Genomic DNA, 27,834 nt, shown 5'->3' with positions numbered 1-27,834 from the left:
TGCTATTTGGTAAAGACATTAGCTGTTTGCTGTGCTTGCAGAAGAACTTTGTGTAAGACAAATAAGCACCATTCCCAAGGTGCTGTGGAACAGGAGGAGGTGGAGGATACTGAAAAGTGCTCAGAGAGGTCTGCTCTGCAGCAAGGCCTGTGAGATGACCCCTGGTCACCTCAGTGGAGCTTGAAGTTAGTCCAAATATTACACAAGTGATTCTTCACTGTAGCTCCATTCACTAGAGAAATTAAATTTACAAAGCAACTAGTGAAATGGCAAGGACAATAAAATAAGGAATATCCATAGAAGAGAAACTAAAATACAGAGATAGTGACATATTTTCTGTCAATAAGTAAAGAAAATTATTATGCAGCCAGCAGAGAATTTCAATAAACTTCAGTATCATTCTGGAGTTTATAACAGACTTTAGTAGAATTAGTAGTCAGATTACAGCAATCTTATTATCAAAGAATGTCTTGTAACTAAGAACCTCTGGGAGAAGACATTGTGCATGACAGATAAATCTCGGTGGTTCTTTCATTTTGAAGCTGGATGCAGCCTGCTAGGCCCAAGTCTCCTTCATGACAACTATTGCTCGTGTTCCAGCTGAGCTCCAGCCAACATTCTGAACATTAAAACTTGCTGACTTGTTTTTACTCAGCCTATCTCTGTACAATCCTTTTCCCTTAAATAACAAATTATACTGTCAAAATGTCAGCGTGGGGACCCTGTATAGACTGCTACCTTGTCAGCATAAGCAACACGCTCCACGGTAATATCCTAAATCCCCTGCTACAGAGAACAAGTTCTGTTAACTTCAGGATCTTCCAAACTGTATCTAGACTGATGGAGATCTCAAACTACTTTTATGGGGGCTCCTGCAGTGATTCTGACTTTGACCATTGCACAGTGAAGATTAGTGGTCCGTGTTACAGCGAGACTGTGAAGGTGCAAGGCCATGCTGTGCCGCACACCAACAGCATCACCTTCAGGCCTGTGCCATGCTGCACTTCTGCCTCCGTGCGGGGCAGATAACAGAGGAGCCTGTGGGCAGCTCCCACTCCATACCACTGATTACACGTCTGTGTGGCCTTGCCTCTATCTCACAGCACACCAAGAAGTTCTCATGTGAACATCCTCTCTGTTGAACGTAGAAACAATTAATTGAGTTGTTTTCTTGTAGGAAAATCCTATAAAAGCTTGAATGACCAGAGCAGACTAATCCTTCCTTCTGGTGGGGTCTGCAGGGCGTGCTGCTACTCTCTGGGTGCTGCACAACACGGAGTTCCCAGCATCTAAAGGCATGTAAGTTTAACTCTATTGTCCTTCTTTTCTACACTGCTAGTTTTTATAAGTCTTTTTTAAACGATGCTTTACGGAATCCAGGTGCTTTTCTTACTGGGATCGTAACCCCGGTGTGCAACCCCCTTGTTACAGCCGGCAGGTTCCAGTCAGAAACGTCTCTCTGGAGAAAGGACCCTGAGGAAGGGAGGGAGGGGGAGCCCGGCAGGGTGCCTGGGTGACTGCCCAGGGTGCAGCGGCGGCCGGGCTGCATGGCGAGCCGCCCCGGTGGCTTCCGCGGCGGCCGGGGAGAGCAAGAAGGGGCTGTCGGGACGTCTCACCCGGCCGAAGTACTGGGACGTAGGGACGGGCAGGGGAAGGCAAAGCCGGGGGACGCTTGCCCTGCGTTTGCTCCTGTGTGAAGCAGGGCCGTCCGGCGCAGCGAGCGGGGTGTCCGGCCCGGCCCCGGCGCCGCGCCGGCCCCGGGGGCCAAGAGGAGGTGGAGGGGCCGCTGGTGACGGCCGGGCCGAGGGGTGCCCGCGCCCTCCGCCGCCGGGGAGATGCTCCTGCCCCGCCACCGCCTCTTTCCCCGGCCGGGCCGGGCCGCAGCCGCCCGGGAGGCGCGGCGGAGGGAGCGGCGCTCACAGGCTGCGCTCCGCTCCTGATGCCCGGGCACGGCAGGTATGCGATGGGTTATTGCTGTGCCAGGCGGCGGGGCAGGGCCAAGCCCAGCGCATGGAACACCACCCCACTACCCCAAGAACGAGCGGACGAATGCGAACGGGTTGGGTGGGGCTGGCGCGGTGGGAGGGTCGCAGGCAAGGATGTCATGCTGGACAGCGTCAAACGCTCTGCAGAAATCTAGGCAGATGCCTTCTGCTCTGCCGCAACAACCCACCAACGTTGTAGCCCCAGCACAGAAAGTCAAGGTATCATTTTCCCCTAGTAAAGCCATGGTGGCTGTTACCAGTCTTTGTTTTCCAAATGCCTTAGGATAGTTTCCAGGAGAATCTGCTCCATGATCTTGCCGGGCACAGAAGCGAGACTGACTGGTCGGTAGTTCCCTCTCTCTTCTGCTTTCCCGGTTTTAAAAATGGGGGTTATATTTGCCTTTTCCCAGTCATTGGTGTCTTGGTTTCAGACAATTTAAAGGAGAACATTTTGGAATGAGTTGTCTCCCTTTATAGGCAAATACATATGAATACATCTGACTTGCATCCACCTTAGGGAAAGGTGAGCTGGTTGTTGTCACCTTCAGGCTAGTTTGTGATAACTTCCAAGATCCCAGAGCAATTTGCATTTCCTGTTCGAGCTCCTTGTGTAATGAGGGCAATCCATGTACTCCAGGTAGCATTGGTGATGTGACATATTGCAGGGACCTTTCCTTTGAACACCCAACCCCACATTGGTGGTCAGAAGCTGTGCTTCAGTGCCTATCACTTCTGAGGCAGCTCAAACCCCTTCACAGGCTGCAAGAATCTCTCCTGTAGTTGGGGTGCAGCTGGTCTCATATCCTCTGTATACCTGGCTCCAAAACCCAGGAGGTCATCCTCTAGTCTTTCCAGGTACTTTCTGCCAGAGGCTCCATGCTGTGGAGTACAGCATGTTATTCACATCCTGTCCTGCCTGGCCCAAAGGCTACCGTGTGTGTAATTTCTTTTTTGATCTGTTCAAAAGCTTGCTGTTGGTCAGAGCCCCACTTGAAACAGTTTTTCCTCTCTGTCACAAGGTGGAGAGGGTTTACAATCTGGTTGTATCAGAATACAGATGTGTATCCTCCAAAAACCCAAGGTGCATAGGAAATCCCATATTTTTTACTTTGTGGTCAGTGAGGACATGGCAGCTATCTTATTAATCACCTTTGCTGGAATCTGTTGACAGCCGTCTTGCTACTTCACTCCTAGGAACTGAATTCCCTGGGCAGCTCCCTTGACCTTATTTTGTTTAATGACAAAAACAGCTTTCAGGAGAATCTGAATTTTTTTCTCCCCTTTTTCAAAAATGTCTTCTGCTGTGTTTCCCCATAAAATGAGGTCATTGATAAACTGCAGGTGTTCTGGAACCTCAGCCTTTTCAGTGCAGTCTGGATCAGTCCATAGAAAATGGTGAGACTGTGCTTCCACCCCTGATGCAGTCAATTCCAGGTATACTGCATGTGCCTCCAGGTGACAGCAAACTGTGGCCTGAACTCTGCTGCTACAAGAATAGAGAAAAACACATTTGTCAAGAGTGGGGTCCCATTTTGCTGCCTTGGACTCCAGTTCATACTGAAGTTCCAGCATGTCTGTCACGGCAGCACTCAGTGATGGTGTGACTGGATTCAGAATCACAGAATCATCTAGGCTGGGAAAAACCCCCAACATCACCAGGTTCAACCCGTGACCTAACATTACCTTTTCAACCACACCATGGCACTGAGTGCCACATCCACTAATTTCTTAATCACCTCCTGGGACAGTGACTCCAACACCTCCCTTGGCAGTGTATTCCAATGCCCAATCACCCCTTTATGGGAAGTTCTTCCTAGTGTCCAGCCTAAACCTCTTCTGGCACAGCTTAAATCTGTGTCCTCTTGTCCTGTCACTGGTTTCCTGGGAGAAAAGGACAAACCTCTCCTGACACCACCCTCCTTTCAGGCAGCTGTAGAGAGTGGTAAGGTCTTCCTTGAGTCTTCTCTTCTCCAGGCTAAACAACCCCACCTCCCTCATCCACTCTTCATAGGACTTGTGCTCCAGACCCTTCCCCAGCTCTGATGCCATTCTCTGGACACACTTCAGCATCTTAACATCCTTCCTTACTTCCTAGATTAGGTGCCCAGGATTGGACACAGAACTCAAGGTGCAGAATCAGCAGTGCTGAGTACAGGGGAAGAATGACCTCCCTGATCCTGCTGGCCACACTACTCCTGATACAGGCCAGGCTGTCATTTGCCTTGGCCACCAGGGCACGCTGCTGGTTCATGTTTAGGTGGCTGCTGATCAACACCCCCAGGTCCTTTTCTGCCTGGCCACTGTCCAGTCAGTCTTTGCTCAGCCTGTGGTGTTTCATGCAGTGGTTGTGGCCAAAGTGCAGGACTCAATTTTTCACTTGGACTGGTTAAACCTCATATTGTTGTATTCTGCCCATCTATTCAGCCTGTGCAGGTCCTTCTGCAGAGCCCTCCTACCCTCCAGCAGATCAACACTCACTCCCAGCTTGGTGTCATATGTAAATTTGGTGATGGTGGACTCAATCCCCTCATCCAGATTATCAATAAAGATAATACAGAGCACAGGGCCCAACTGATCCCTGAGTGACACCACTGGTGACTGGCCATCAAGTGGATGCAGCACCGTTCACCACCACTCTCGGCCTGGCCATCCAGCCAGTTCCTAAATGCAGCAAAAAATGCACCCGTCCAACTTGTGGGCTGTCAGCTTTTCCAGGAGCTGGTGTCAAAGGCTTTGCTGAAGTCCAGGTGGACTATGTAGTCCACAGCCTTCCCTCATCCACCAGGTGGGTCACCTGGTCATAAAAGGAGACCAGGTTAGTCAGGCAGGACCTGCCCCTCCTAAATCCGTGCTGGCTGGGTCTGATCCCCCACCCATCCTGTAGCTGCTGTGTGATGGCACTCCAGATGATCTTTTCCATAACCTTGCTGGGCACTGAGGTCAGGCTGACTGGCCTGTAATTTCCCAGATCCTCCTTCCAGCCCTTCTTGTGGATGAGTGTCACATTGGCCAGCTTTCAGTCATCTGGGGCCTCTCCAGTGAGTCAGGACTGAAGGTAAATGATGGACAGTGGCTTGGAAAGTTCATCTGCCATCCCTCATCTCACCCTAGGATGAATGCCATCAGGTCCCATAGACTTGTGAGCATCTAAGTGGATCAGCAGGTCTCTGACTGCTTCCTCCTGGGTAACAGGGGGGCTATTCTGCTCCCTGACCCCATCTACCAGCCCAGGAAGACAGTTGTGCTGTGGACAACCTGTTTTACTGTTGAAAATAGAGGCAAAAAAGGTGTTAAGCATCTCTGACTTTTCCTCATCTTTAGTTATTCTATTCCCCCCTGCAACCAATTAAGGATGGAGGCTGTCCTTGCCCCTCCTTTTGCCATTAATGTATTAATAAAAATATTTTTATTATCCTTCACAGGAATGGCCAATTAAGTTCTAATTGGACTTTTGCCACTCTAAGTTTTCCTACATGACCTGGCAACATCCTTAAATATTTCCTAAGTTTCTAGGAGAATCCCTGAATTAATTCAGCCCTCTGATTACTACCCAAAAAGACCTGTAGTGGTTTGACCTTGGCTGTGTGCCAGGCCCACTAAGCTGCTCTACCACTCTCCTTCCCAGTGGGACAGGGGACAGAGTAAGATGGAAAACAATCAGTGGGTGAGATATGGCAGTTTTATTACAGTGAAGGGAAAGAAATAAGAAAGAGTCTGCAAAGGGAAAAGTCAATCTCTATTTCCCATCAGTGAGTGATGTTCAGACACTTCCTGGGAAGCAGGGTTTCAGCACGATTACTAATTGCTCTGGAAAACAAACATTGAAAAATAACAAATACCTGTCCCCCCGCTTTTCTCTCTCCCTTAGCTTTTATATCTGAGTTAACAATGGCTGTAGAACTTTGTAAAGCAACATACAAGAATAAGCTAAAGGCTATATATTAGGATATTAACAAAATCAACAGATATATAGTTTTATCAATAGCTATACAACTTAACATCAATAACCATATAACTTCATAAAGTGACATACAAGGATAAGATAGAATCTATATGTTCCCATCACCTACATGTTTTTGCTTATTCCAAGGAGTCAGGTGAGCCACAGACAGGTTCATTGCTCCAAGAAGCGTTATCCAACATAAGTTGAATGCAATGAGCAGGCACCCATGGAACTCCAGCATCTGTCAAGATACAGGCATATCCACGTCCCCAGGTAACAAGGTCCCATGGGTCCTCCCAGGCTTGTGTTTGCAAATTATGAACTCAGACTGGAGCAGGGCCATGGGTCCTGTCACTTGGTGACTGTAATGACAAAAACTGCATTAGAATAACAGGTATTGTGCACAAGGGAGGAACAGTAAGATGATTCAGTGTAAACACAGCTTTCCAAACTCTTGCCTGTGGGGTTTCCCTTATCATTCCCCCTTATCATTCCCCCTTTTTGTTTTTGAAGAAAAGCTTTAAGTGTAGAATCAAAATGTTCTATAATAGCCTGACCAGTAGAAGACTGTGAAATACCAGTGACATGCCAAAAACCCCAAAACTGCAAAAATTATTTGGTATGCTGAGCTACATAACCAGGTCCATTATCAGTCTTAACAACATGTGGTATACCTAAGGCTGCAAAAGCACCACAACATTTGTGAGATCACATTTTTTGCCTTCTTTCCTGCATGTACAGAGCCCAGCAGGCCTTAGAATAAGTGTCCACAGAAACATGTACATATTTAAGGTGACCAAACTCTGAAACATGAACAACATCTGATTGCTATAGCTGAAGAGCCGGTAGCCCTGTAGGGCTTGTCTCATCCTAAGTCACAGTGACATGTTGCTGACAATCAGAGCATGAGGTAACAATATCAAATGCTCCTGCAGGTGTAAGATGGAATTGATGTTGAAAAGCACATGCCCCTTGATGGAAAAATTGATGTGACTGAATTGCCTGGTGTAAAGTATCTGGTACCGGGGCAACCCATGCTGGGGCTGTCAGCTTATCTGCATGGGCATTTCCGTCCACAGTGAATGCAGGCAAGTTAGTATGACTACAAACATGAAGAATATAAAATGGTGCAGTTCATTGACATAAAGTATGCCACAATATTTTTAACAAATGAAACTACTCCTTGTTATTTACCTCCTTTGACACAGTGTGATCTAATTGACGAACTATATTACAGACATATTTGGAATCAGAGACAACACTTAAATTCTCATAAGACAAGGCCTTGAAAGCCATTGTCACTGCTTGTAATTCTGCCAACTGAGGGGATCTATCTCAGTGGCCTATCACGCCATGCCACTGACCTCCGTCCATCCAGGTGGCAACTACTTTTTTTCTCCTCTCTGATCCATCAGTAAAAACCGTGCACCCTGTAGTCAATGATTCCACAATTTGCAATTCAAGATATAGCTGCAAATATAGGGTTGTAGAATAATTTTTTTCCTGGAAAGTCTACCATGGCCATTTGTAAACAGAGCTATTTGCCATGCACCAGTCCCAGTACTCAGAGGTCAAGGGCACAGTCATAATGGTCGGCTTTCACCCTGGTAACTGGACACACTGTTGTCTGGCTTTACAAATTACATGAGCAACCAATTCTAAGTGAGTGGTAACTGTCTGTGCTGATATGACAGAAATATACATTCTAAGAAATGCAAAGGATCTTGCCACCTGTCATGCCACTGGGCTATGAGGCCACAGGATGGTCCTGAGATAGTAAGATATATATACACTGAGAGGTATGGTGGTAACCATTCTCCAAGGTTTCTTCCCTTTTATTGCTAATTCTTCTGGCTTCAAATGCAGCAAGTGCCTCTGGTGACAAGCTCCTGGAAGATAACAAGGAGGGATCGCCTTTTAATAAATCAATAAATGGTGTCAATAACATTTGATAATCCCAACAGTGGTCTGATCAAATTAATTGTGCCCATCAATTTTTGCAAGTCATTCAATCTTTGTACAGAATGCTGAATGGTCACCTTTTGAGGTTCAACAACAGTTTGTCTAAGATTTCCATTCTCAAATACTTCCAGGGATCTTGTTGCTGTACTTTCTCAGGAGCAACACACAAATCATTAAATCTCATTAAACCTCTTGCATTACTGGCATTACCACATCGAGCTGTTCTACAGTCGGTGCAACAACTAAGATATCATCCATATAGTGATAACAATAAACTTGTGGAAAATGTTTCCTAACTTGTGATAATGCTTGTGCCATATACCACTGACAAATGGTCAGGCTGTTTTTCATCCCTTGAGGCAACACAGTCCAGTGGTATCTTTCCTCACTTCACTATTGTTAAGAGGGGGACAGTAAAACTGTTGGAGTCAGAGGCACAGAGAATAATCCCTTATCTGTGCTGACAGGCTCTGACTCTCAAAAGAGCACTGAGTTTAACCTAAAACCATGGAGAAAGCTCCTAGAATTAAGTAGAGAAACTGGGAATGTCAGTATGTGTTAGATAGAATTATATTAAATCACTGGGTGAGAAAGTTAGTTTAGGGTTTCAGCTGTATTAGTGAATAAGAGACAACATGGAGGATTTAGGGCATTGTCCCTTTCTCCTTCTTCTTCTTCTTCTTCTAGGGTTTTTGGGTAATATTAGGTGACTGGATGAAAGAATCCACATTACAGAACACAGGTGTCAGGTTATTGGGTTATTAATGAAAATAAGTTACTTGGAATTTGATTATTGGATGGGTTGACAGTTAAAAGACCTTGAAGAGATTACTCGTCCCTCCATTTTGCACTTTGTTAGCCTAGTGTGCATAAGTCCTTGTAGTCTGTAAATATGTAATATAGATAAGGAAGAATAAACATCCTAAGCCCAAACACAAAAATAGGTTCTTTCTCATCAATCTCGGTCCTGGGGACAAGAACTGAACCCATTGTCACCCCAACACTCTGGCGCCCAATGTGTGAGGAACTCAGGACAGAGAGCCCTCTGGAGAAGGCAGCTAAAAGCTGGGAGAATCCCTGGGGAACAAATAGGCCATCTGTGTGAGCTGGTGAGAGAGGAGCAGCCAGAGCCAGACACCCTTGAGCTGCTGGACAGACCATGGACAGAGGAGCTGAGGCTCAGATTGATCCAGAGGTCAGGTAAGACACCAGAGGGAACTAAAAGTGGGAAACTCAGTTTCCAAAATGCCACTGTGAAAACTAAAGCCTCTGATAATGTTTTCATAGTTTTAGTTACTTTCCCATGAAAGTTCTATAAACATAGGTTTTTTATCACATTCCTTCTACGAAACGTCTTTTGATGGATGTTTGGCATGACCAGTGTGCTTGGGAAGGTGGTAACTTAATTATCCAATCCCTGGTCATTGTCGAGAATATAAATACTGGAGTCAGAGAATAAAGAGAAAAAAGAGAATTCTTTCCTGTTCTAACACTGAAAAGTGTTTGTCTTAATAATTTTATATCCTTCAGTGACATCTGATGACCTTTGATGTGCACTGCAGGTAAAGTTGCAGTGTAGTTCTGTTGAGTTGTCTCTTTCTTTGAAATGGCCTCCCTTAGGCCCTCGCCAACGGATGCGTTGAAACTGGAATTTTGGCGATCTTTACTGGATAGGAAGCAGATCGATGTCTAAGAGGATGCTTTTCAGCGATTGTATTATTATGGCCGGCGTGAAGGTTTATTTCCTATGGTTGACAAAGCTTTTTCGAAGCAAGCTTAGGCTTCGTTAGGAGATTCCCTAATTCAGGCTGTGTCTGCAGGATGTAATGCAAAAATAGCAGAATTCCTACATTTCCTGGAGGAAATGTAACCAAGCTCTGGGGAGCTGTGTGTCCTCTTCTGACAACTCAGTGGGAGGTTTCTCTGAATTGGATGAAGGGGACAGGATGAATTCTGCCTTTGGGAGTGCGGCAGAGTTCTCTCTCTCCCCCTGTGCCACTGCGCTTGGGGAAGGCTGTATCTTGGACCAGGAGCTTGGCTCCCCCAGGGTGGCTTGGGCCCCCAGCAGTCTGCCCGTCCCTGACCAACAGCTGGGTGGGGGCCAGCGGGCTCTCGGGAGTCCCACAGAGCTGGTGGGAGTGGCCCCACCTCGCCCAGCACTTGGGAGGCAGAAGTGCGAGGCGGAGTCACCTTCCCTGTGTGCTTTTCCAGCGCTGGGAGGTGGGGAGCCACTAAAGAGTGGGCCAGCGCCACTCCTGGAGGCGGAGTCAGTGATGATTGCATGCCCCCATTGTGGTAAGGCTGTGACATATCCCCCGGAGGTTGAAGGGGCTGGACTGAGCTCCGTGCTGGCTGCCATGCATACGCAGGTGGGGACAGTCCCAGAGGGCAGGGGTTTGATTGATCTTCTCTCGGACCCTGTCCCCATGGGTGGGGTGCCTGTGCCGCTCCGTGTGGGGCAGCCAGTGCTGGGTTTTGTGCCAGTGGTGGGACCCTGCTGGGGGCGATGCCGGATGCCTCCCCTCCTGCGCCAGCTTCGCTAGGCGTGGGTGGGAGTGCCAGGTGTGGCACAGAGGCCCGGCTGGGTTCCACTGGTTCCACGCTGCAGTGTCACCCCTCCGTGCGTCTGGAACAACCCTTGGCAGCGGGGTGGGGCAGTGCCGCAGCTCCACGGGCCGTGCCCCTCCCTGCGCCCCATTCCCACCCCGTGCTGGGGGAGGGATGCACTGGGCTGGCTCTGCCCCATCCCACCTCAGGTTCCTGTGCACCGCCCAGACCCACAGCTGGGGCGGGAGTGCCGCTGCCATCTCCCAAGTCTGCATCAGCTATGGGCCCTGAATTGTTTACTTTTGGCACAGTTGGAGTCACGACCGTCAAGAAACCGATGACCCCCAGGGACAGAGTGCCCCGGCCTGGTGGAGCTTCTTCAACCCTGCCAAATGATGGTGCAGCCAAGAGATCGTGTGCAATTTTGGGGGGCTGAGAAAGCCAAGGTTGATGACACAGCTGGTTGTGATTCCGAAAATAGGTCCCTGGAGAGCGGAGATGAATTCTCTGACACTGCTGGTGCTGCAAGGACTGTGATGCTGAGTGCTGTTGCGGTGACTCCCAGCCAGGTGCCTGCCCCTGTCTCTGGTGAGTCCATGGGACAAAACATAGCAGGTGTGACCATTCTTTCAGATGGTTATCAGGAGTTCCCTGAGATTAAGGGTGCAATTCAAAGAACCCATTAACCATTATTGTGGAAAGCCCTGAAGAATCTCTAGGAAACAGCTGAAAAACATGGGTTAGGGTCAAGTGAAGTCATGCAAGCACTGCGAGTTCTTGTCAGTGATGTACTGTTGCCTTATGACATCTGGAGTCTGGCTCGTGTCCTTTTTCAGCCTGTGGAATATGACATTTTTGAGGAGGAATGGGCTCAGATGGCCTGTCGAGTGGTGCAGCAGAACACTGCCTTGGGTCAGCAAGACCCCAGGCGTGCAATTGGATCTGATGCTCTGCTGGGTACGGACAGCTTTGCTGACGTTAATAGGCAGGCTGGCCTTGACCCTCTTGTGCTTGAGCAATGCAAAGAGACGGGCATGGCAGCATTATTGCAGACCATAGAACTAGCCGCCCTGATGGAGCCTTTTGCGACTGTTGTCCAGCGGGCTGAGGAATCTTTTCTGCAATTTGCGAATCGGCTCTATGCTTCTGTGGAGAGGCAGGTGCAGGATCGCGAGGTGAGACAGCTCGTGCTCAAAAACCTTGCAAGGTCTAATTGTAATGCCGTGTGTAGGAGGATCATTGGGATGCTCCCTGGTGATCCCTCGCTAGTGCAAATGATGAAGGCTTGTGTACAGTCAGGTGTCGCTGATGATAAGATGACTGCCGTGGCTGCTGTTCTGCGGCCGGCCTGGATGGGGCCATAGGGAGAGTGGCGAAAGCAAGGAAATGCTCAGGCCAGCAGAAAATAGGGAAAGAAAGTACAGGGGGTAACAACTCCCTTGTTTTTCTGTGCTCGGTGTGGAAAGCCAAATCATGCTGCGAATGTCTGCAAATCGAAAGTTCATGCCAATGGCCAGCCTTTGTAGTGCTTGGGAAACAGGAAGCAGAGTGCGACGAAGAGACGTGCTCAGACACAAGCCTCTCTTCACACCCCGGAGCCGATGGAGGTCTGCTTGGCCAGCTCGTAGCCAGCACCTGTGGCTCAGCAGGCCTTGATGTCTGCACAGCAGACACGGTTGTTTTAGACTCTTGCAGAATACACAGGGTTCCCTTGGATGGTTTTGGACCCGTGGGTGAGTGCTTTCCTTGTGGGAAGATCTAGTACCACTGCCCAGGGCATCATTGTGCACCTGGGAATCATTGATTCAGATTTCACAGGACAAATTTATGCCATGGTTTCCATGCTCACCTCTCCTGCCACAATCCCTGCAGGAACCAGACTTGCTCAACTTGTGCCTTATAAGTCTTGTGTTCACAGAGCTAAGAACTGGCTGCAGGGAGATGGCAGTTTTGGGTCCACTGGGCTGCCTCAGGTTCACTGGACCACTGTCCTGATGGCCAAGGATCATCCTGAGCAGGCATGTATCCTGTCCATCCCTGGTGAGACACCGCCAGAGGTTAGCCTCCGCAGACTTCTTGACACTGGGGCAGACATCACAATTGTCAAGTTTGCCAACTGGCCCCTGGAATGGCCCTTGGAACAGGTGTGGACACGGGGTTGGCAGGAGCAGCACAATGCTATGTGAGCCGGAGGCCCGTGTTCATCATGAACCCAGAGGGAGACATGGCCATGGTTTGGCTGTACATTATGAAGGACTCACAGATAATTCTCTGGGGGAGAGACGTTCTGGCTGCATGGTGTGTGCATATGGGGACGGATTTTTGACGGGGGCCACTGTGCTGTAGGGTGCAGACTGTCCAACGCCTCCTATACGATGGCTGGTGAATAAAACCATTTGGGAGAACCAGTGGCCCCTCCCTCAAGATAAATTAGTCTCCCTTCATGATTTGGTGCAGGAACAGTTGGACCAGAGTCATCTGGAGCCTTCTACCAGTCCCTGGAACACTCCTGTTTTCTGTATCAAGAAGAAGTCTGGGAAATGGATGTTGCTACAGGACCTTCGGAAAGTTAATGCTGTGATGGAAAGCATGGTGACATTGCATGTTGGTATGCCATCACCCACCATGCTTCCCGCTGATTGGCCAGTCCTCACTGTAGATCTGAAGGATTGTTTCTTTACAATTCCTTTGCATCCCAATGACAGACTGAAATTTGCCTTCTCAGTGCCAGTTATCAATAATGCTGAGCCCACACAGAGATATCAATGGAGGGTTTTGCCGCAAGGCATGTGAAATTCGCCAGCCATTTGCCAATGATATGTGGCTCGAGCCCTGTCTGGAGTTCATGAGCAGTTTCCTGATGCTCATCTCTATCATTATATGGATGACATATTGGTGGCTGTGTCTACCCAGGATGAACTGCAGTGGATATAGCCTCAGCTGATCAATGCCTTGCACTCTTATGGGTTGCAAGTAGCTCCAGAAAAGATTCAGCAACAACCTCCTGGGAAATATTTGAGGGTCAAAATTTGGGAACAGAAGTCCAAGCACCAAGAGGTGCAATCTGAGCATTCAGTAAAGATACTGAATGATGTCCAAAAATTGGTAGGTGTTGTCACTTGGTTGCGTCCATATTTGGGACTGACCACAACACAACTGTCTCCCTTGTTTGATCTGTTAAAGGGAGACTCTGATTTAAAGTCACCTCAGACACTGACCCCAGAGGCACGGCAGGTGCTGGAGGAGATTCAGCAAGCAGTTTCTGCTCACCAGAACTGATCCTTCCACTGATGTCACTGTTTTCATTACCACTCCAGATTTGCATCCCACAGGTATCATTGGTCAATGAAATGATGAATGGTCTAATCCCTTACATGTCCTGGAATGGGTCTTCCTGCCCCATCAGCCACAGAAGATGGCAACTGCATTGTTTGAGCTGATAGCTCACTTGATAATCAAATGCCGGCAACAGTGTTTGCAATTGATGGGTGCAGATCCCGCAAAGGTTGTGCTCCCAGTACTGCAGGAGGACTTTGACTGGAATTTTGCAAACAGTATTTCCATGCAAAGTACTCTGGAAAACTTTTCTGGGCAGATCACTTATCATCTACCCACCCACAAGCTGTTGCAAGTAGCAAAATTCACTAAAATTTCTTTGCAGCCCAAAAATAGTCAGGAGCCTGTGCAAGGACCCACCATCTTTACTGACGGTGTGGGGAGGACTGGGAAGAACATTGCTACCTGGATGGATGGATCTGAGTGGCAGGTTTTGGAAGATCATGAGGATGGGTCAGTCCAATTGGTGGAATTATAGGCTGCTGTCATGGCATTTCAGAAATTTTCTCAGGAACCTTTCAATTTGGTCACGGATCCCGCCTATGGCTGAAATAGCCCAGCAGTTGCATCATTCAGTTTTGAAGAAAGTCAGCAATCCTGCCTTGTTTCATTTACTGAAGACCCTGTGTTGTACCATTCAGGCCCAGGTGCACCCGTATTATATTCTGCATGTGAGGAGTCATAACAATTTACCAGGGGTCATTGCAGAAGGTAACGCGGGGGCTGACAAACTGGCTAACCCAGCGTAGGTTATGCCTCAGCCTGATACACTCATGCAGGCCAAGGCATCACATGGGTTTTTCCACCAGAACGCACATACTTTGCATATGCAGTTTCAGTTGACATCAGCTGAGGTCCATGACATCGTTGAGTCTTGTGACGATTGTCATGGCTTGCTGTGCCTTTGCCAGCAGGGGTAAACCCCAGAGGCCTAAGAGCCTTGGAGCTTTAGCAGACAGATGTCACACAAGTTGCTGAGTTCGGCCGGCTTTGGTATGTGCACATCAGTGTGGACACCTTCTCCTCTGCCATGTGGGCTTCTGGTCACACAGGAGAAAAGACCCGTGATGTCATTGACCACTGGAGGCGGACCTTTGTCGTTTTAGGCATACCTTCTGCTGTGCAGACTGATAATGGTCCTGCTTACTCCTCTCAGAAGGTGCGGCAGTTCCTGCAGTTGTGGGGTGTGTCACACAAGTTTGGTCTCCCTCGTTCTCTGACAGGTCAGGCTATTGTAGAATGTGCTCATGGTACACTAAAACAAATTCTACAGAAGCAAAAATGGGGAATGCAGGGTGAAACCTCGCATGGTTGGAAAAAGCTTTATATACCCTAAATCACCTCCCAGTGCCACAGAACTCCAATAACCCAATCATGCTGAACCATCAACTTTTATTGCGGGCTTTGGGTAAGATGCATCAGCCTTGAACAAAGGTTCCAGTGAGGAATTTAGTCACCAAACAGTGGGAAGATCCCTATGACCTTATCGCTTTGGGGCATGAGTATGCATGTGTATCCACAGATACTGGGATACGCTGGGTACCCGCAAAGTGCATTCATCCTGACCTGTGACCGCAAAGGAAAAATCCAGCTGACGGGCAGGTTGGAGACCATGACCAAATTGAAAATCATCAAATGGATGGGCCATCGGATGATGACTCAGATGCAGATGATGAGTGATCACGCCAATGACCGCTCCACAAGCAGACACTGAAAAAGTTTTCATTTTTTTTTGTAATGGAGAAAGAGTAAAATATCACCCTGAAACTAGAGCCTTCTGATTGTTTAGGACATTGTTTATTTTTCTTTTTGATTATTTAGAATATTGTTCATTTTTATTTTTCCTTTTTCTTTTTTAAAGGAAAAAGGGTGAGATGTCACCCTGAAAACTAAAGTCTTCTGATAATGTTTTCATAGTTTTAGTTACTTTCCCATGAAAGTTCTATAAACATAGGTTGTTTATCACATTCCTTCTACGAAACGTCTTTTGATGGATGTTTGGCATGACCAGTGTGCTTGGGAAGGTGGTAACTTAATTATCCAATCCCTGGTCATTGTCGAGATTCTAATACTGGAGTCAGAGAATAAAGGTTGGTTCTTTCCTGTTCTAACACTGAAAAGTGTTCATGTGAATCATTTTGTGTACTTTAGCAACACCAAACTGGAGAGAGATGTTTTAACTCTCTTAGAAGAGACTAGGCTTAGGTGTTAACCCTAGAGGCCTTCAAGCTTGTGAGATCTGGCAGATGGATGTAACACAAGTGCCTGAATTTGGTCACCTCAAATATGTACACGTCACAGTAGATACCTTTTCAAAAATGATTTGAGCCACTGCACAAATAGGAGAGAAAAGCATGCATGTAATTCGACGTTTAGTAGCTTGCTTTGCTGTAATGGGAGTTCCAAAAGAACTGAAAACAGACAATGGGTCTGCATATGTAAGAACACGGGTTTCTCGGTTCTTACAAAAATGGGGAGTCAAACATGAAACTGGAATTCCCCATGTGTCAACTGGACAAGCCATTGTAGAAAAAGCCCATAAGACCTTAAAAGAGTAATTAAGTAAACAGAAAACACCTGAACAGTCAGACCCTGTCATTCGATTGCAGCAAGTGTTATTCACTCTAAATTTCCTAAGTTTAGTTGGAGATTTAGAGCAACCCCCAGTAGTAATTCATAATAGTCAAGTAAAGATGCAAGCTCCCCCAGAAATTAAATTATATTATAAGGACCCAAAGACAGGTATCTGGGAGGGACCAAATCCATTGCTATTTAATGGGTGCGGTTACAATTGTGTTTCCACAGACGCTGGACCACTATGGGTGCCTAGCCGATGGACCAAACCAGCCACGAAGGATTTGAAGAACAGTCAGAACACTGATGCCCTCAGTCAGTCGCTGATCGGTCGCCAGCTGACAACACAAGAGCAGCAGATGTTTCAAGACTGAATCGTGTTAAATCATAGTCTGTTTGTGAGAGAAATTCTGTAGAAGATCTAAAAGAGTGTAGAGACTCCATCTAACTGTATATAAAGTAAATTGTAGTTGTATGTTTACCCTTTCAGCAAATTGCTTTCACACTTAGACTGCATATAAACCAGAGCACGTGTGTTAAAGGTGGTTAAATAATAGTTTAAGATAAAGTTTAGCATGTGTGGTAATTGTTATATTAGTATAAAGTATAAGTATTCCCCCTTCAAGAGGCAGTGTAAGCATATTTGAAAGTTCATTTAACGTTAAAGCCTTAACTGTGATTCTGCAAGCATGGTGTCATTTGCATGGAACAAACTGCTTACGGTAATTGTGCTGTGTATAGTCCCAGTCAACTGTCTGCTAACTAACATCCAAAAGCAACAGAACATATGGGTCACTCTAGCACGCTTGACAGGCCAAAAATCAATGTGTTTGAGCCTAGCCACACCTGGAGATCCTTTTCGCACCTGTCTCATAGGAGTCCCTGAATGGGATACTCAAGCATTTAAAGGTTTGGTTAGTAATGAGACTCGACTGAATCGATCAGCAATGTTGCAAGAGTGCAATCACACTATTGGCCTCACATCAAGACAACTTGAAGCCTGCTGGCAAGCGAAAATTATCGAAGTTCTTAATGTTCCCATAGAGCCCCCAGAAGAATTGGATTTGTTAGGTTCCACCAATACCTCAGGTGGATGGATAATGTTTGAACCCCCGACAAAAAACAGCTCCAGCAAAGTAATGCAACACTGGGTTACAGTTAACCCTATAGTTGATCTCAGTACTAACACTGAAAGTAAAGCTTTTTATTCACAGTGCAATCTTACAGGACGATTACCAAAGCAATTACCTAGTTCAATATTCCTAATCTGTGGAGATAGAGCATGGAATGGAATTCCTGCTAATCCACATGGAGGACTTTGTTATCTTGGAAAACTTACTTTGTTCCATCCAAGCTTACATCAATTGCTCAATGTATAAAATAAATGATGATAAAATGATAAAATAAAAAACATCAAACGGTCAAAGCGAAGCCTGAAAGAATTACAATGTGATGATGTTAGAGACCCAGACTTTTGGAATCGTGGTATAATATGGGCAGCCTCCTTCTTTATTCCAGGGGTAGATGCCGCTAAAGGCTTGTCAACTCTAAAAAGGCTCGCTTGCTGGACTAGAAAAGAATTGAACTTAACATCAACAATGTTAAGTGAACTTTTAGCTGATGTGAGTAGTGTACGTCATGCAGTATTGCAAAATCGAGCTGCAATTGACTTCTTGCTCTCAGCACAAGGAAGTTGTGAAGAGTTTGAAGGCATGTGCTGCTTGAATCTTAGTGATCATTCAGTTTCCATCCATAAGCAACTGCAACAGCTACAGGATGGGTTACATGCCCTGGAAGAAGATAGTGACCCCATTGGAAGTTGGTTCGCCAGCTGGGGCATCACTGGATGGTTGAGGTCTCTTGTGCTAGAAGGGGGACGGATTTTACTTTTAGTGTTAATTGGGATGATGTTTTTAAGTTGTAAGTTATCTTGTCTTCGTAGAAGTGTAGAACGAGTTGCATCCAAAGCCTGGCTTGCGCAAAAAGAGAAAGGGGGAATTGTAGATGATTTTTTAACAGAAGGTGGGCATGATATATTAGTAAAGGCCTGTCTGCACAAACCAGCCTTTGGTATAAGTCGTGATATTAAAGGCTAAAGTCCTTGAAACTTTCCTGCAAGAGAGAAAATAAAGCAAAACAATATCCTTGTGTATGAGAGAAAACATGTAAACCTGTATTAGCCAATAGTAACTTGCCTAGCCCGCGGACCCTGTAAAACCCTATAAAAGGTGTGCTAAAGATAGAAATAAACAGCGTTCACTTTTACTTCTGTGAACACTCATGAATAGCCTGAGCGGTTTCTCAATAAAGAAGCAATAAGAGAGCATCCAATCCATGTATCTATGGATGAGCTTTAAAGCCTTTTATCCTGGATACAGGCAGAATTCCCAGACATGGATCCACAGACAATTTTTACTTTGAGCCTGTGGGACAATGTAAATACCAGAATTTATGAAAAAGCCACTCTTAAGAACTCGGCAGCAGCCAAACTCCTGTCACCTTCTAGAGTGATTTATGAAGTAGTTTACACTAAGTGGAACTCCAAAACAAGGGACACCTTAGAGACAGGAACAGGGTGAGACACCCTCCCAGCAAAGTTGGAGGTGGTGGGGTCCACCTTCCCTCCTTCCGCAGAAGCAGGGATACCTCAGTCCCTGAATACAGCACTGCAAGCATTGGAAGTCCCTTCAAAGGATAATAGCATAATATGGTCCAGCAACTTGAGCTCAAGACAGGAGCTGGGGATATAAGACTATAAACTAAACAGCACTCACAAATGCGAGCATTTCTGTATCAAAACTGAATCGCTTTGGACTACTTGTTATCAGAGGAAGGAGGAGTCTGTGGAAAGTTCAATGAGTCTGAATGCTGTGTAGAAATAGATGACTGTGGGGAAACTATAAAGAACCTTGTGGCAGAAATTAAGAAAGTAGCACATGCATCAGTTCAAAAATGGAATTCTATCCTTCAAGCTTCATGGTGGGATCAATTGTTTGGAGGAGGTGAAGAAAATAAGATTTTTAATATTGCGTTCAATAATGGGGTTACTGTTCCTGCCTTGTCTCGTACCATGTTTTATCTGACTAATCCATTCTGTTGTCCAAAGCATGCAAATAGCGGCAATGCCCATTGATCCTGAGTTAGCTACAATGAAAACTAGTCAATTCGAGAGAACATCTAAAATATCTAAGATACTGGAATTAAAAGAAGATAGAAAGAGCAGAGCCGCTGAAGCTCTGGCCAGATTTGAAACTCGGGCGTGATTAAAGAACATAAAAAAATAATTACGAAATGTGTAAGGTACAGTCCTGGAACAGTCATAAGGATGAATTCTAACAGACAACATGAGAAAGTATGAGAAAGTTATTTTACCAGTAGCATTAAGCTATTATGTAGTTAAAATATAAATCAAGATACAATAAGCATGTGCATTGAAATAGAGAAAGTATAATTGAGAATCCGAATAAAAGAAATCAAAGATTAGAATAACTGTCTTATGAAGAGTTGTTAATTTTATACACTGATTAGCAGTATAGAAAAAGTAGTTGTTGAGTCTTGTAAGTACTGATTATGAAATTGAAGAATATGTGAGCTTTATCAAAACCTGTCCCAAAAGCACAAATTAATGAATTGATAAAGAAAAGGGGGGACTGTGACACATGGCATGAATAAATTCATGCTAAAGTTATAAGTAATCTCATCTGACAAGAATCCTAGTGTATTTCCAGGAAATCTTCATCTGATGAGGTTATAGTGACATTCACCAAAGCTACCATGAATATTCGTCTGCAAAGAGTGTATTTCCAGGAAATCTTTGTCTGACAAAGACTACAGCGATATGCACCAAAACCAGCATGAACATTCATCTTGTAAAAAGCATATTCCGAGGGATTTGTTGAGCACCACGATAAGGAAAGAGACACATACCAACACGCAAAAGAAGGCAAGACCAATGGAAGAAGGCAAGGGACCCCCCAAAAGCCTGGGAACATATAAAAAGGACTGTGTGATAGTCACATATTTCATGAAACACATGCTTAGAGAGGCTTAGAGAGGGGCTTTGAGAGCCCCTGCCTGTTTCACCTGACACTTTTCGCCTGGTTCAGCGTCAATCTGATTTTTGCTTGTGGCTTTTACGATTGTATTTTGATTATGGAATAAATTCTTTTTATTAATCAAATTTGCTATCTATTTATAACAAAACAATCAGACTGCTGAAGATACAAATCAGAACTCAGGTCCACAATCTACAAGATCTACAGAGACTCTTGTGAGAGATCAATTGGATCAGGCCAATTCTGGGAATCACTAATGATGAACTTGCACCGCTTTTCGATCTATTGAAAGGAGAAAGAACATTAAGTCTCCCAAAACCCTTATGCCTGAGCCTCAATAAACCCTTGAGATGGTCATTGAAGCCCTTCAACAAAGACAAGCACATCATTGTGCAATGTCACAACAGTTGTTCCTTGCAGTGTTAGGAGAAAACACGCAAATGTATGGTCTCATATTTCAATGGGACACTTCAAAGGATTCTTTGTTAATAATAGAATGGATTTTTTTACCCTACAGGTCTCCAAAAATAATTTTCATAACATTAGAAATGATAGTTCAGATCATAATCAGGGCCAGAACAAGATTATTAACAGTGGCAGGAAAAGATTTCGTAATAATTTACCTACCTTTGAAAAAAGAACATTTTGACTGGGCAATGCAAAAATCAGAAGAATTGCAAATTGCATTGCTGGATTTTTCAGGTGTCTGTTCAATTCACTTTCCAAGACACAAGCTGTTACAGTCAAAATTAAGCTTCAGGGAGAAGCCCAAACTGAGTGAAGTGCTGTTAGATGCAATAACATTACTCACTCATGGTTCAGGAAAAACACATAAATCTGTGATTGTGGAGGCCGGGAAACCAGCTGATTCAGAGATCCTGGCTCTCCCTTGGAGGCAAGGCACTTTTTCTAAGAGAGAGGAAAGTCTCACTCCCAGAGATCTTTGAGTTAAACTGTTGCACTCCATTGGTGCTCTCCCCTGCCATTCCACCCCAATACATGTATCCCAGTTTGCCCCTGCCCCTCTCTTTCCCTACAAATACCCCAGTTTTTCCCCTGTTCGACAGAGGGGCTGTCACTGGCTCCCTTCACCGAGGGCCCTGCTTTAATAGAGGCCAGTTCCTAGCGGAACGCCACACAGCACTCTAGTCACTCTTTCCATGTCGCCTGCAGGCTGCTGCTGAGCTGAGATCACTCACCAGACAGAGGATGATGTGCCTGTGTCCCCGGGCAGTCCGACCGCAGACCGCTTCTTCCCGGTCATCGCGGCACCCCTGCCACCTCCGCCGCCGCAGCATGTGATCGCATGGCAGAACCTAACAACAAAAATATGGTATTCAGACATTCAGATAGCGAGGAGTTCTCCTCAAATTGTGGAATTGACAGCAGTGGTCAGAGCATTTCAATTGTTCCAAGAACCTTTTAATCTGATAACAGATTCATCTCACATAGGCAATATAGTCAAAAGAATAGAAGGGTCACTCTTAAAGAATGTCGATAGTGATGATCTATATCATTATCTTGCATGCATGCAAAAAGCTATAGAACACAGAAAAAGCAAATACTTTATCTTTCACATGAAAGCACATTCTTTATTTCCAGGATTCTTGGTGGAAGGAAATGCAGAAGCAGAAAAATTAACAATGATCATTGCAAACATTGCCAAACATTTTTGAACAGGCAAAATTGAGTCATGCATTTCTTTATCAAAATGCACAGGCTCTTATGCAGATGTTGCACATTTCTAAAGATCAAGCTAAAGCAATCATAACTGCTTTCCCTGACTGTCAACTTGTGATGCTCCCTGTATCCACAGGAGCAGTCAATCCAAGAGGATTGCAGAGTCTGCAACTGGGGCAAACAGACATCATGAAATACCTATCTTTTAGGAGATTCAAAAATGTCCATGTATCAGTGGACACTTCCTCAGGTGCGGTCTTGGACTCTGCACACAGGAGAAACCACAAGACATGCATGTCAGCATTTTTTGCAGACATTTGCATCACTAGGTGTGCCTCAAGAAATAAAAACAGATAATGCTCCAACCTACACAGCATAAAGACTTGCCACATTCTTATTGAATTGGGGTGTTCATCACACCTTTGGTATTACTCACTCTCCTACAGGTCAAGCCATCATTGAGAGGACACACCACACCTTGAAATCTCTTTTGGATAAAAAAAATGGGGGAAGGCAGATGCTACATCTCAAATGTGTTTAAACAGAACCTTATATGCTTTAAATTTTCTGAACAGTTCTTTTGCAGAACCAATTCTGCCAATCATCAGACATTTTTCCAACAGTACTCAGGCAAAATTAAAAGAAAATCTTTTGGTTCTGGTCAAAAATCCAGAAACAGGACAGATTGAAGGTGCATTTCAATTAATAAACTGGGGCAAAGGGTATGCTTGTGTCTTCACAGGTTCAGGGCCAAAGTGGCTTCCACTGAAGAACATGAAGCCTTAACAACCGCAGAAACAAGCAGACGACCCCAGGAATGGAGAAGCGAGCATGCAGACGTGAACTGCATCGAGATCACAGTTGACAACAAACATCTTCTATCCCATGTGCAGAAGCTGTGAACTTTGGGTTTTATGTAAAAAGTGTGGAAAAATTGTAATATTGCAAAGCCTCGTTTGTAAATGCGTGGTGTGGACTGTGACAAGATTCATAATTTTGCGAGAGAGTTAAGACCATTGAACATGAAACTAAATCAGGTATCACACTTGTGCATTATCACTTTCTTGATTGCTTTAAGTAATGTGATCCTGCCTGTAAGTCAACCAAAAGAAAACAATTGGGTGACTGGCCAAGGCATCAGGCCTGGACACTATTTGCTTGACTCACTCAAGTCTAAAGAAACTATTCTCTACCTGCTTGGTTGGTTTGCCAGTAGATGATTGGCAAATTCCAAAAAACATCCCTCCAAAGCTCTCACAACCTATACTAAATCCCACTGAAGGGTGGGACTTGTGGACCAAATCCCTCCCTAAGGCACTTTATGAACCCCATGAATTGGAAATCCTTGGCTCAGTGAGAATGGATTTTTGTATAATATTTGGTTCTCCTGTACCAAAACAAAACAAAAACAAAGTTAGAGATGTCACTCCAAATCACATTTTGTACAAAAATGCCACATCTTGGTGTAATTTTACTCCAGTCATAGTCACACCACCCAACCATGTTCCACAACTGCCACAGTTGCCACAAGGCACTTTTCTCATTTGTGGAGAAAGAATTTAGCCCGCCATTCCATCAAACTTTACAGGTGGTCCATGCAGTGTTGGAAAACTCTCTTTGCTGACGCCTAACGTAAAAATGATAAAAGAGACACAGAAGGAAGAGGTTTGTCAATCAATATGCCCCCAATTGCAATGATGTCTTGACTCCCCATCATCATCCATTGGAGAAAAGGATTTGGTCTTGTATTTCCTCCTCTGGACACAGATGATCGCTACTAGCTTAGGCTGCCCTTCTGGTTTTATTGCAGCCTGAGTGACTGGGGTGTCTGCTGATTTGTTCCCCTGATTTGTTACTGGAACATCATGGAAGAGGCAAGATTTTTTGATTATAGGCAAAGACAGGAGCAGCATCCTGGGACTTAAAAATTATACATCCATAGTTTCAGCAAATTATAATGAAAAATTAACAGTTTTAGCTCAGACTTGGCATCCTCCATTGGTAATTCCGGAAGATACCCCAATAGCCAAGGCTATTGCTTTACTAGCCCACACAGTGGAGCAAATTATGTTAACAGAAAGTCAGTAGATGTCACCTGAAGACAATGACATGAAGACTGATTCACAAATGATCGAGGCTTGCAGCAAAACCGGTACCCTGCAGCACATAGCTATGATCCAAGTAGACCATTTGTCAAGGCTGAGCTCATCACTGATGCTGGTAGCATCTTGCATGAGAGAACATATTTAATAAAGGGTAAAAATGATGGATGAGAGGAGTCAGCAAATGTGAGAGAAATAGCAATGCACAGACATCTGTTTGGTTTTTCCTCTCCCTGTCCCATTGAGCAGTTGAAGTGGTAGAGTGGCTTGGTGGGCACCTGATGTCCTGACAAGGACAGCCCACCACACCTTTCCTGGCTTCAGGTTGGTTTTTGACCTTTCAACTGAGAAGCAATGCCCTCCTGGAATGCTGCAGCTGGGACCCTGTACATCATAGGGTCCTCAACTGACTGAAGAGTAATAATTGATTCAACACTCTCCTGTCACAAATGGGTCTTAAGTAGGCAGAGGACACTAATTTTTTTCCCTCCCTTTTGAACTGTAGCAGGGAAGAAGTCTAAATTAAATCCCTTTCAAATATGTGGAGACAGGAAAGGTTTTGTCTAACAAAAGGTGTGTGTGAGGCCTGAGTGTGTTCAGCCATATCTTCATAGATTTTTACAACTGATCTTTCATTCTGAATATAAAATAGATGTTTCCCAAGGTAATAGATGTCTGGCTGTTTTTTAATGCATGGCTGTTCACTTTAAGTGCTGAAGCCAAATGAGTTACACCATTAAAAACTGAACTGCACCTCAGCAGTCCACAATCCCTGGCCTTCTCTGACCAGAGACCCCCGAAAGCATGTCTCAGTGATTTCTATGCATTTTGCTGTCCTGACTAAGGAGCTACAGCCTCAAAAGCTCCTCATTGCTCAAGGGTGGAGGGATCTGAGGTGCAGACTGTGAACAGCAGTGTTTTCTAGGATCTGAAGGGCTGACAGCTAGCAATAACCCCAGGGAGAAACTGCAACACTGATGATCCTGAGAGAGGAGATAATGACAAAAGAGAAGGTAAGGATTTTCTGGAGATGTGGAACAAGGGCAGAGCACTATATGAGCTAAATTAAAGCAATCTTTCACCAAAAGTGCGTTAGCAAACTTGCAGGCATGAGAGGGGTTTAAGAGAGAAAGTACATGAGTTAAACAGTAAGAACACATTGAAGCTCTGAAGGTGGGGAATAGCATTGTGTTAGATGTTGGTGCAGTCATTCAGAAGGCTGCTTCTGATTCTGAAACCTCTTCCAGAAGGTATTCAGCTGGAAATGGACTCCTTGATTCAGTCATGTCTTAAGGAAAAAGGCCAAAAAGTACCTGAAAGGCAGTATCTAATCCTCTTCCATCCTCAGTCTTTCCACAGATAAAAGATACAGAGTCTAGGAAGGAACAAAATCCACATGCACCAAATAATTTTTCTTTTTGGCTCTTCATGAAAAAAGGAAAAATATTGTTGAAAATAGCTGGCTGAGGGAACATACTTTCACAGGACTAACAATTCTACTTAACAGTCACATGTCTATGTCTCCACTACCCAGGTCCCAGTAAATAAGTTATTTGTCTGTTAAAAGCAGTCCTGTCTTAAGTTAGCTCAGGCAAGGAGCTAGAACACAGGAGTAGAGCCAAGAAATGGCTGTGAAATTTTTATTTCTGGCTTTCTGCCTTTCCAGGACTCTCTCACAACCCTGATTTCCTCAGGGAACTGTTTTGGCAGAGGGGATGCTCGCAGAGCCTGGGATATGAACTGTGTGGGCTGTAGCCAAGAGTCCCTCTATGTGGCTTCTATGTTTTATCTCTCCCACTGTCCCTGCCCCTGAGATGACCTCAGGGTGCTGTTGGTAGATTTATGGGTTCAGCTAGTTTGCACACGCATTGTTCATCTGAACAGCAATTTGTTAATAGCCTCATCAGTTATCTCCTCTATCATTGTGAAGAACACCCTAAAAAAAATATCTGGTAAGCATTTGGAATATCTCAAATTATTTCAAAGATTTTCAAAAGCACTCATAGGGAATCTGGGCTGATGCCATTTCCATACCCCATCACCTTTAACTGATCATTCCCATGGTGGGTATCTGCTGCTTAATTTGCAAATGTCTAGTGCTGAGTTATGGAAGTTGCTGGAGACATTTAAGTTATTAAACACTGGTAGGACATTAGGCACTAAGTCTCTGCGTAGTACAAAATGGCTTGTTTTTTCATTGAGATTTTAAATTTCTACTGGTACTTTTAAACATCTGTGTCTTAGTCCAATTTAACTCATAATTCTATTGCACACTTTGTAAGAAGCATCCATATAATAGACTTAATTTATTACTAGCCTTAATTCTTGGCAGAGAAAATATAATTCCGTTATGATGCTTCACAGAAACACTACAAATATAACACATACATAAATTACTTCTTACTGATGTAAAAGTCCCTTCCCAGTTAAGCACACCTGTGCTGTGAATTATGTGAAATATGTGAATATGTGCCACAGAATGGCACATATTTTCCTGGGAGCAAATAGCAAAACTGCATAGTCTAGTGAAAGACATACTGGCAATTAGTCTGCTGAAGGGTCAAAATTTGCAAGGTAATACAAATAACTCCTATAAATCTTAGAAAATTTCAGTGCTCAGAACCAAAGTAAAGGGCATTCAGTTAAATTTACTTCCCAGTCTACAACTATTTGTTCTTTCATTTAATTTCAGCTAGGAATAGAGAAAAAAAGTGCTCTATCACTGTGTCACCTGCATAACCTATTCTATTTGTTGATCCCTCCCTCAGGAAGACACAAAAGAGAGCACTATTCTCATCACCTCCATTGGCCGTAGAAGAACTCAGCTGTGTAAGCCAAAATTAGACATATCAAAGAACCTTTGATCACTTCATTGTCTGTCAGGTTCTCTCCAAAGCAAGCACTGTCTTCTATAATGGATTGTATTACTTTGAAATGTCATATTTAATGTGTGTTCATTCCTTCAGATCCCTGATACTGTCTGAGGTGCTGACTGCGCAGCACCACACGGAGAGCCTTGCAGGTGGGTCTATTAATTTCAGTGTGCTCCTGTTTCTCAACAGCATGCGGTTTAATTGCAGAATTGGTGGAGCAAGGGCATCGCAAGAATTTATCTCCATTTTTCTGTGTGTGCACAACCACAAAGTCATCCTGCAGTGTGGGCTTGAATGAATTATGGGATCATAAAAAAGTACTTCAATTCACAAAGCTATCAACTCTTTGTCATGAAACAAAAACACCTGCCAGAAGAGTTTTATTCTTACTTGATAATCACAGCACAAGTAGGCATGGGACAAAGCCATCATTTAAAGGGATTATTACTATGCAGTAGACATGCTCTGAGGAACCATAGTCTAAATTTAGTTACTAATTAAAAAAACACATTTTACAGATGTCATTAATTAGCCAACAATCTGAGAACTGTCTCTTTCAAAAAGGCAATGTAATATTCATTAGTGAAGTACCCACCACAGGATTTGACTTCTCTTGTCCAATAGATCCAGCAATGGGTCATTACTCATGTAGGTAACTTCTTGTTTTCCACTGATAAAATTAATTCTAAGCTACATTTAGCTGATACTGAAAATATGTCCATGAGAAGAAACTGCAGAAATAAACAGCAAGCCATCATTCTTACATCACTTTCCAGA

General features: G+C 44.7%; 1 protein-coding gene and 1 long non-coding RNA gene across 2 annotated transcripts; both read left to right on the top strand.

Annotated features, from left to right (window-relative positions):
• Positions 1-1,272: 1,272 nt before the first annotated feature.
• On the top strand, positions 1,273-20,527 carry LOC147654197 (uncharacterized). Its single transcript, XR_015284681.1, has 3 exons — positions 1,273-1,299; positions 10,919-11,025; positions 16,579-20,527. It is a non-coding gene; the product is annotated as an uncharacterized LOC147654197 (long non-coding RNA).
• On the top strand, positions 17,742-20,527 carry LOC147654198 (endogenous retrovirus group PABLB member 1 Env polyprotein-like; the record flags this gene model as incomplete). Its single annotated transcript, XM_086881435.1, has 1 exon — positions 17,742-20,527. A coding segment is annotated over one exon (702 nt), but the record flags the coding sequence as incomplete, so codon positions are not given.
• Positions 20,528-27,834: the final 7,307 nt, after the last annotated feature.

Source organism: Cyanistes caeruleus, chromosome 3 (assembly GCF_971803275.1).
Source record: "Cyanistes caeruleus chromosome 3, bCyaCae1.hap1.1, whole genome shotgun sequence".
NCBI lineage: Eukaryota > Metazoa > Chordata > Aves > Passeriformes > Paridae > Cyanistes > Cyanistes caeruleus.
This window is presented reverse-complemented; position numbering and strand designations above follow the sequence as displayed.